General features: G+C 45.5%; 1 protein-coding gene across 2 annotated transcripts; it reads left to right on the top strand.

Moving 5' to 3' along the window:
• The first annotated feature begins 2,247 nt into the window (after positions 1-2,247).
• On the top strand, positions 2,248-10,249 carry PLEKHF2 (pleckstrin homology and FYVE domain containing 2). Of its 2 annotated transcripts, none has more exons than XM_072151458.1 (2): positions 2,248-2,620; positions 9,218-10,249. In XM_072151458.1, exon 2 carries the CDS (start codon positions 9,232-9,234, stop codon positions 9,973-9,975), a length of 744 nt encoding a protein of 247 aa, XP_072007559.1. In that variant the 5' UTR covers positions 2,248-2,620; positions 9,218-9,231; the 3' UTR covers positions 9,976-10,249. The 2 variants fall into 2 exon arrangements, with proteins under 2 accessions (XP_072007559.1, XP_072007558.1); XM_072151457.1 differs by lacking the exon at positions 2,248-2,620 and adding an exon at positions 4,051-4,151.
• Positions 10,250-10,787: the final 538 nt, after the last annotated feature.

A 10,787-nucleotide genomic window follows, 5' to 3' on the forward strand; every position in this document is an offset into this window, starting at 1 on the left:
GCTGTAACATACAGCCGCCTCCTGCAAAGGCTTTGCTTTTTTTTAAGCCTGTGCTTTGATAAATAACCATAGGTTATTTATCATAAGGTGGCTCATCGGGACAGTTCTATGAGTTCAGCTGCCCATCACATTCACTTAAGTGGCTTTGGCCCCTGAATAAATGTTCTTATGCTTTACTCGCTGTCTGGGTTTTTTTCCCTCTCAAAAAGTTGCAAAATGCATTAAAGGTCCCAGCACATACGCCAGCAGAGGACTGGGGTGACTATGCAACTACCCTGTTTCCCTGAAAATAAGACAGTGTCTTATATTAATTTTTACTCCTAAAGAGGCCCTAGGTCTTATTTTTCCATGAACAAGAATTTACATTTATTGGTGAACAAAAAAGCAACTTCTCAAACATCCTTATAACTCTCAAAACTCTGAACTATTGGAATATTTGTCCCCAATATCTCATCTTTAGCGATAGCACTTTCCTTAAATAACCACTTCATGTCCATGTAGCTGCTTGTAGCGCATTTATGCTGCAACAGTCAGTGGTTTTATTCCACAAAATCTTCACCCATGTCACAACCTATAAAAGATCTACTAATACTAATGTACGGCTTGGGGGGAGATGTAGCAATGACTGCAGCTAGGTCTTATTTTCAGGGGAGGCCTTATATTGCTAAGATTGAACAAAACTGCACTAGGTCTAAGTAAATTTTTACATCATGAAGCCCAGCAAAACCAATGATAAATACCCGCCCCCCCCCCCCCCCCAATGTCTTTGAATATAAAGCAATAACAACTTTATCAAAGCATTTATAAATCATTCCATAAGGGAACTATTTTAGAGTCCCCCCCCCCCCCCCTCAGAAAAGTGCAGTACAGTGCAGTGTACTACATCGTAAAGCCGCATTCACACCGACGTATACATGCACACCTACCGCAGGGCAGGCATGCGTCAGAAGCGATAGAGAGAAGGAGGGGTGGCCCTCCCCTCTCTGTAGTGATCCACGGTGTACGGGCTGTAACACGGGGAAAGATATGAAATTGTCTATGGGGGATGTATGTACGGCTGTTGGTCATGTGAATGCAGCCTTAGTAAAAGGCTGCCCAACCATCAGTCTCTTGCGAGGCACAATACCCCTATTGTTGGTATCCTGCAATCACATTTGTGGCAGTACTAATTCTTGATCGGTGAGCGTAACCTCTTATACTACATAGATGGAACGGTCTCTATTGATGGCAGCATCTAAGACGTTAAACGCCCAGTAAATGAATTTATATGGTCATGCTCCCCCCTCAATCCTTTTCTGGAGTGGCACTTTGACTTTCTCTGTCAAATAAATTCAGATACTTACCTTTTCCTTGCAACAATGCTCTCCATTGATATCATTGTGCCGTGCTTGCAGGCCTCTGCTGCACAGAGCGGCATCTGAATGATGCCACAAGGAGCCGTCGGCTCCCTGTTTCACCATTTTAATCAACTTAGGCTGCATTTACACAATGTATGTCCGCACAGCTACACCCAGGAATACATCTGGCACCATGGAGAGGAGTGATCCCTCCCCTCTCCATAGAAATGCATTGCATACTGGCAATACTATGGGGAAAGATAGGACATGTCCCATCTTTTTCTCCCCATGTACGGAGTGCTCAGTGCGGCCATTGCTGTCTATGGGGGATGTATGTAATACTGTACATACATCCCCTGTAGGGTAGTGTGAACGTAGCCTTAATCTGCCAGCAGCATTGGCAGCCGCTTAGCTCCTCTCTGCCCCATATCAGCCGCTATGGCAATAGCTCCATTAGGCCACAGGGCTACTGGATGCCCTTTTGTGTATAAGGAGCTGTCGTTTGCATTTGTGACCATGGCTCCTTTTACTTCTGTGGAAAAAATGATTGCAGTTATAGCTTCCCACCAGAAAACAGAGCAAGAAGCCATCTCCTTCAAGTTCACAGCCAATATCCAAGCAAAGTCTCCGATCCTTATCGTAAAACGTGCACACCGCACCAGTTCTACGACACTGTTCACAAAACTCGACCCGAAGTGAGTTTTTTCTCCAAAATGGACAGAAATTTACCTCATAAAACCAAGGAAACATTACACAGAAAGTGTGTACACCGATGTAAAGACCTACACACAACCCCAAACAAGAAGTCAGACAAGTCTCTCACACCCAGTGCCGCCTTCCCCGTGCACCGCCCTCAAGATGGCGCCGCCTCGTCAGACGTTGTTATTACCTAACCACATAACTGCGCCCTCCTCCATCCCTGTCCCCTGAACCCACAAACTCCTGTCACGGGCAGGAGAAACGTTATAATGGCGGGAAACTCCGGAGCGTTGCGGCCTCGCGCCGACTGGCGTTCGTGAAAACGGCGACTTATTTCTGTCACCCAACTCCCGGGACGCGGCTCTTCCCGCTGTGCCCCGAGCGGCGAGGGCGGGGCGTGTCCACATGTGACGAGGGGAGTGGCCGCTCCCGGGACTCCCTCGCCTGCTGCTGTCTATTTATCAGGACGCCTGGCGACCCCCGGAGATCGGGCTGCCCGTACATACACGCTATACCGGGCACCGGAGCGCGGTGTGAGCGGCGCGGACGCCTCCTGTGACCGGTTACACCCTCGTCATTCCCTGGTAAGTTATGGAGGAGACAGGAAGAGACTCCCGCTCCTGCTGCCCGCACCATCCGGGCTCCTCAGGGCCCTGACAGGACGGCGGCAAAACTTTTTCCCGTGTTTGTGTATCGGCCCCGCAGCGGCCATGTTGTCGCCGTCTCCAGTGACAGAAATAGGAACTTGTGCGATGTCTGTCGTCCGACTAGATAGGACTTGCCTTCCCACAAGCCCCAAACTGTCACCTCATAGGAAATGTCCAAACAATTTTGATTGTGTATAAGTTAGTCTCCTCATTCCCTGGCGGCGGATGGTCGCCAAAATCTGTAATATACTTTATTTTTATATACATGGAGTCTGTTTCCTTTCTATCCCATGTCTGAGAACTAAGCCTCCAAAAATATGCTTTGATGTATACTATAGGGTGTTATTTTGGATAGATAGATCTAGATAGGTTAGTTAAGTACTGGGCTTTTGGGGTGCTGTCACACCTTGGTGCTTTGGGTGCAGGTTGTTAATTGCATGCGTACGCACATTGTGTTTTGGGACGAGGAGGGATATTTTCAGTTCGTGTATGTGTTTCAGCTGAAATGTATGTCATCGGTTACAAGAATTACATGTTTGGCATTGTTTACATGCAAATCCGTAGTGCTCTTTCCCAATCACATCCATTTTAGTTGAAATATATATGATCGGGGCAAGCTCCTCCGCGTTTCAAACTGCTATCCAACCAGAACGGGTGGACACAGCTAAATTTAAACTACTAAGTTAGTATTGTTGGACACCTTTATAGGAAATCTACCATGGCAGGTCTCGTTACACATTCCTTAAGGGTGTGTTCACACGTTCAGTTTTTCAGATGCAGTTTTTGATATCTAAACCCAATTATGATCCATAGCTGCTTTTGGCTTTGAAAAACTGCGTCAGAAAACCTGAACGTGGGAATGCAGCTCTAAGGCTGGTGCCACACATAGCGCTTTGTCTGCGCTTGCGTTTGCAAGCGCAGACAAAGTGCTACGTGTGGCACCAGCCTAAAAGAAAGGCCGGATGCAGGTGTGAACTGGGCCTACAATGCAGATTGGCACCAGCAATCCTCTTATAAACCGCGCTGGAAGCCCCGGTGGAGCTGCAACACTGGCAGCAAATTGAGTTCTTATGTTGTCAAACCATTTGGGGGTCTTTAAAATAAAAATATTAAAATCCCAGACACCCCTTTCTGGCTCTACTCTTCTGATGCAGGCCTGTGTGTATACGGTACCTAACTACAACAATAGTGTCACCATCTACCTGTGTCTGTTTGCATTGCTGCTGAGGTCAGTGACTAGCTGCAATGGACCTGTAAGAGGTAAATGCTGGGGGGGTCTTGCCATACACTTGTGGTCTGCTTCAAGGCCTAATGTGGGAGTTTTGTATTGCCCCATTTCTCCCATGAAAAGTGTACAGTATAGGTCTTGTATTGACAGGTTTATATATGGACCTGCATCTGTTTGCACATTACTGTCTTGGAACCACAGGAAGAAAGGCGTCGTGTGTCACAGAGAACTGCACAACAGGTGCGTGTATGTCAGGTCCTAGAAAACTCTGAGCTGACTGCCATCTCATAGCTGCTCTGTCACGTTACAGAATAATATTACATTCAGGTAAAGATTACACGGGGTTCTTCTCCTATTTAGTGATCTGTTTCGAATCTACAGCTGAATATTTATATTGGATCCACTACTACATTTTTGGTCTCCATTGACTTGAGTGGAACAAAGCAGGAGGCCACAACCAGGCCTGGACACTCAACATGGATCCCTTTAAACCTTAAGCTATTGGGGAACCAAAAAAAAACCCTTAAAGGGGAAGGGCATATTATCATGCTTGATCCGTAAAAACACAGACCATATGGTGGCTGCATTTTCAGGGACCAAACGTTTCTTCATGGACGAGAGTTCCTTGTGCGACCAGCAAGATGCTTGTACTCCTGTACTCAGAAACGGTGACCGGTCCTTAAAATGTGGCCACCATGTGGTTAGTATAAAAAACACATTATTGTACTCTGCTCAATGGGTCGTGAATAGCACTTCCCTATTGTGCAGTGCACCAAAAAAAATCACAAGTATGTCTCTCGTATATAGAAGAGCTAGAAAGGAATGTCCATGCAATGGTCCCAAATTGCCACAAAGTCCAAAGAGCAAATTGTATATAATAACAATAATCTTTTTATATAGCGCCATCAAATTCCGTAGAGCTTTACAGATTCTGGGGAACATATACGAATAAAATACTACATTGGAGTACAAACAGTCATATGGAACAGTAGGAATAGGGCCCTGCTCACAAGAGCTTACAGTCTATGAGGAACGAGGTGTATGCCTTTCTCTGGGTCATAAGTTGAGAACGCACAGAGGCCCCTTGCACACGAGACCATCTAGCAAAATACTCGCGTTTACACAATATTAAAGGGAACCCGTCACCACTATTTCACAAATACAGGTAGTGACAGGTTCCTATAGAGCTCTAGTAACTATCTGACACCCTGCTTGTAGCTAAAAATTATTCCCCTGAGATTCTCATATATTGAACTTTATAGTTTTATCTTGTAACTAAGCATGGCTACAGCGAGTCCAGGTGGGCGTGGCCTCCTCAGGCTGAATACAGCAGCTCCTCCCCATCCTATCTCTGTATACTGCTATAATGTCATGTGACCAGGGTGACAACATCGCAGGTCCTATAACTTTTGCATTAGGAACTGTACACTAAGCATATATGTCATGAAATCGCAGCATATTTTATCACATGAAATCACAGCAGCCTGCATGGAGAGGAGTAGAAGTCCATAGAGGCTGCTGTGATTGTTTTATGTGGTCAGATATGTGCATGGGGTATAGTTTTCATATTAAGTAGCTTAAAGGGAACCTACCACCACAAATCTACCTATAAAGGTAGATTGGGTGGTAGGTGGATCAATGGGACGTGAGGATAGCCCTTTTAAGGGCTAATCCTCACGTCCCCACACTTTTTTGTTAACTTTTATTAGACATTTATGCAAATTTACTTATGCGGCTACTGGGGCGTGGAGTAGCCGCATCTGAGGTTACACGAGGCGGCTACTCCACGCCCCGGTAGCCTCTTTTCCCTTAAAGGGAACCTACCACCACAAATCTACCTATAAAGGTAGATTGGATCAATGGGACGTGAGGATAGCCCTTTTAAGGGCTAATCCTCACGTCCCCACACTTTTTTGTTAACTTTTATCAGACATTTATGCAAATTTACTTATGCGGCTACTGGGCCGTGGAGTAGCCGCATCTGAGGTTACACGAGGCGGCTACTCCACGCCCTGGTAGCCTCTTTTCCCCTCCTACTCACCCATCTTCGGCGCGCAGCTACGCCCTCGTCCGGCGATCATGCGCAGAAGAGCAGGCCCGCGCCTGTTTCGGAGCAGTGACTGCGCAGGAGCGGGCCTGCTCTTCTGCGCAGACGGCAGGATCGCCGGACGAGGGCGTAGCTGCGCGCCGAAGATGGGTGAGTAGGAGGGGAAAAGAGGCTACCAGGGCGTGGAGTAGCCGCCTTGTGTAACCTCAGATGCGGCTACTCCACGGCCCAGTAGCCGCATAAGTAAATTTGCATAAATGTCTGATAAAAGTTAACAAAAAAGTGTGGGGACGTGAGGATTAGCCCTTAAAAGGGCTATCCTCACGTCCCATTGATCCAATCTACCTTTATAGGTAGATTTGTGGTGGTAGGTTCCCTTTAAGGACCTTTGATGTCACCCTGGTCACATGACATTAGGCCACGCCCCCTGGACTCTCTCCAAAGCTGCATAGAAACCAGGCAAGATTATAACTCTGATTTTATGGGGATCTGAGGGAAACTACTTTTAGCTACAAGCAGGGTGTCAGATCGTTACTACAGCTCTATAGGAACCTGCCACTTGACGTATTTGTGAAAATAGTGGTGATGGGTTCCCTTAACACCTGTTAACATCACATTTTGTAAACGCATGTTAACAGCAATGTAATTGGGGAAATCTCCTCTCCTTAGCTGTTGTATGGTGTCAACGCAGCCTGAGGTTTGGATGTTTTGGATCCACATTGGGGCACATTTGTCAAACTTTTGGCTTGCTTTTTTCTTTAATTTTTGTGACTTTTCATGGTGCATGTGCTCATTTGCAACAGTTTTTTGTGCCTATAGCCGTCTCCTTTCAAAGTGCGCTGTTGTCTAGTTTTCTGCAGTCTTTTTTAATTGGCGCAAATCTATGGCAGCCCCTGACCGGGCATAGAAATTGGCTTGGAACGAATTGCAAATTTTGGTTTTTTTTTTTTTTTGCAACTTTGGCCTTTAGAGAATTTTCGACTTTTTAAAACAAAACGCCAACCGCTAAGCTACATCTTACCAGCAAAAAAGCCGGAAAGCCGGACTTAGGATACATGTGCCCCATTAACTTGAGATCGGTGACCTTTCATCATTATCTAACCCAGGACAACCCCAGAGATTCTTGATGAATCTGTTGATTCGGGTGACTAGGTGTTAGTTTCACATTTGCTGAATAGGAGGAAATTCAGGTTTGATGTGTTTCGGCTCATTGCTCGCTGTATATACATCATCTGCACCCTCTGTTTTCATAAGCTGCAGATTTTCTTTTGCTGAAATCTGACTGTAAACTGGTTCCATTTATCTGAATGAGGCTAAAAGCCCTGCGCTTGCCCCCAAATGTCTTCATCCAGGAACTGATTTCCAGTCGCAACAAAATGTGCTGTGTGTGAAGGCACCTGAAGGCTTGTGCGTCATGTCAGACTGGTAATGTTACTCCTAGCGCTGCAGGTTTGTTTCTGCCTTTTACATAACCTAATACTGTTTTATACATGAGCTTATAGGGTCATGTCTGGTAAATGATTACTTGGTCTAAGCATCCAGCACGTCAGGCCGGGCTCCTCCGGATCTCCATCTGTCACTGCTGGCTCTCTGTCTAATGTGATGATTGTGTAAGAGCAGCTGAGAGGTGTGTGCACAGGGCTCCTGGTATTTGGGCTGTATAGTCATCAGTTGTAAGATGTTGGCTAGTAGTATCGTCTAGTAGTATCATTTGGATGACCATCTAATGTGTGCTTTTAAGGAAATTCTGAGCATATATAAACTAGGGAGACTTACTCATAGATCCCACACAACTTCCATTGTGTGCGATTGGAGCAGAAGTGGGGAGAACGAGACAGTGTAAAAGCTTGTGAAGTTATAGAACAGAAGGACTCAGGTACCGCACCCCACAGAGCCTTGCTATATAAAAGAAAGAAGGTGTGGTTCATTAGCATAATTGTAAACATTGATTTTAGAAGGAAGGAGGCCATGGATAACAAAAATAGGAAGATTACTCATAGATCCAGGCACCGTGACTGTGGTAATGTCCCTGGTTTATCAGGCTTGATTTTTGTAGGTAGATTTCCTTTTAAGAAAATGTGCTAAAATTATATTCATAAGCAGGACTACACAACTACAGCAACTTTCCAGTGACTGGATAGAACCTTGTTCTTATGATGGGTAGGGGGTTTGACGGCTGTTATCAGAAAGATGATGTGCTTGAATCCTGGGAAAACCCCTTTTAATGTCACATGTACATAGAAAGTTCCCTATACACCAGGTGATATTGTATACTTTCTATATATAGCTTTTTATTGAGGTCTCAGGTTTGTGCACATGGTGCAACTTGCATTACTGGGGGCTTACAGTGCACTCTCTGAAATTTGTGTGCAAGCAAAAATAGGGTTGTCCTGGTTTCTTATTTTTACACCACGTGTGGCTAAAACAAACAAGGAACATAAGCTCACCTCCAGTCCAGTACAGCTCTTCACTGCTGCCTTCTGTTGATACAAAGAGGATTGGACCTTTATAGCTTACGGTAGGGCATGTATTGCACTGTAAGGTGTGTGTGCTGCCGACGTAACGTCAATGCGGACTCTCTACAAACAGAAGCCATCAGTTACCGTATATACCCAAGTATAAGCCGAGACCCCTAATTTCACCACCAAAAACTGGGAAAAACTACTGACTCGAGTATAAGCCGAGGGTGGGAAATGCATTGGTCAACCCCCCCCCCCCCCCCATGTAGTATACAGCCTGCCAGCCCCCATGTAGTATACAGCCTGCCCCCACAGCCCTTAAAAAAATAAACTTATATACTCACCCTCCGATGTCTGCGCGGCTCCCCGATGTCAGCGTGTTCCGTCTTCTTTCTTCTCCGCGGCTTCTCTTCTTTCTTCCGGTATGGACGTGGCCATGTTTTCTTCTAGCAGGCGCATACTATGACGCGGCCGCTGCTGATGTCATAGTATGCGCGGCCACGAAGAAAACATGGCCACGTCTATGACAGAAGAAAGAAGAGCGAAGAGGAGCCGCGGAGAAGAAAGAAGACGGAACACGCTGATATCGGGGAGCCGCGCTGACATCGGAGGGTGAGTATAAAAAAAAACAAAACAAAAAAAAAACTTATAAGTGGGTACATTTTTTTTTGTAATAGACTCGTGTATAAGCCGAGGGGACGTTTTTCAGCACATTTTTTGTGCTGAAAAACTCGGCTTATACACGAGTATATACTGTACCCTTTCTCAATAACTCAACAATAATTTCTTTATTATTTTAGATCCGCTGAAGAAGATGGTGGATCGCTTGGCGAACAGTGAAGCTAATGCAAGGCGTATTAATGTAGTGGAAAGCTGCTTTGGGACGGCTGGTCAGCCTTTGGCCATCGAGGGCAGGGTACTCATCGGAGAAGGCGTCTTGACAAAGCTCTGCAGAAAGAAACCCAAAGCCCGGCAGTTCTTCCTGTTCAATGACATTCTAGTTTATGGAAATATCGTTATCCAGAAAAAGAAGTACAACAAGCAGCACATCATCCCGCTAGAGAACGTCACCATCGACTCCATCCCGGACGACGGAGACCTGCGTAACGGGTGGCTCATCAAAACCCCCACAAAATCATTTGCAGTGTACGCCGCCACAGCGACCGAAAAATCGGAATGGATGAACCACATCAATAAGTGCGTGTATGATTTAATTTCCAAAAGTGGGAAAACCCCAAATAGCGAACATGCCGCAGTCTGGATCCCTGATTCTGAAGCTCCCACGTGTATGCGCTGTAAGAAAGTAAAGTTTACCCCCGTAAACCGGAGGCACCACTGCCGGAAATGTGGATTTGTTGTTTGTGGACCTTGTTCAGAGAAGAAATTCCTTTTGCCGAACCAGTCTTCTAAGGCCGTGCGGGTGTGCGATTTCTGCTACGATTGTCTGTCTAGCGGAGACTTGCCTGCCTGTCAGCCGGGCCGATCAGACTCTCTCTCCAGTTCTCCCAAAATGGCAAATCATATGTCCGATGACGATGATGAGGACAGCAGTGACTGAGGGAAGTGAGGCGCCTCTCAGAAGGACGTGATATTTGGCTGCTTTACTGGGGAGCATATAACCTGGTTTTCGTTTGACTGTGTAAATCCCTAAATCTCCTTTTGCCTGAGAATATTTACCTACACGTGCCTTGATATAACAATCATTTTGGTTCTTTCAGGGAAAACTTTTTAATAATTTTTCTTCTATCTCCTGCTACTTCTCGAGTTGAGCGTGCAGAGCAATTTTTTTTAGACAGATTTGCAGATCGTATAAAAATGCGCTTTTCCAGACATTTCTATTTTTTGTGGTCTTTTATACCAAGCGAAGGGTGGGATATTTAAAGACTTTCTGCAATGTGCCTTTATGCGCTAAAATTGGCAAATACAACTTCCATTTTAAAATTGATTTTTTTTTTTTTAAGTTAAAGGGCAATCACCCCATTGGTTTGTCTTCTGTAGTGACATTCAGTTTGGTCCCTGAGAGATGACCTTGGGAATCTCTGCTGAGGATGTAGCACATACTGAAAGGCTGGATTCACAGTGGCCCTTTTCCATCTATATCATCCAACATATGTGCAGCACTAGGCACCTTACGTTATGCTGTCATAAGTCAAGTTGATCGGGTGCCACCATTGTCTGTCGCTCTAAAGTGCTGTGCCATGGTTTGCATTATAAATGCGTCCATTATTGTGACACAGGTGTAAATATAGACTTTTGGGGGCCCCTAGGCCATGTTTACTTATGGAAAATTGCAGCCAAAGAATATTGCATCATAGGTGGGGCTTGTGGCTGCGTTTCCAAATCGAGCACCCCTTATATCCTATACAGCAG

This window comes from Engystomops pustulosus, chromosome 5 (assembly GCF_040894005.1).
Source record: "Engystomops pustulosus chromosome 5, aEngPut4.maternal, whole genome shotgun sequence".
NCBI lineage: Eukaryota > Metazoa > Chordata > Amphibia > Anura > Leptodactylidae > Engystomops > Engystomops pustulosus.

Excerpts from the sequence above, each read along its gene's own strand:
- PLEKHF2 (XM_072151457.1), top strand. The coding sequence starts at position 4,070 with ATGGACCTGCATCTGTTTGCACATTACTGTCTTGGAACCACAGGAAGA. Across the intron at positions 4,152-9,217 it reads CACAGAGAACTGCACAACAG|ATCCGCTGAAGAAGATGGTG; the intron begins GTGCGTGTATGT and ends TTATTATTTTAG.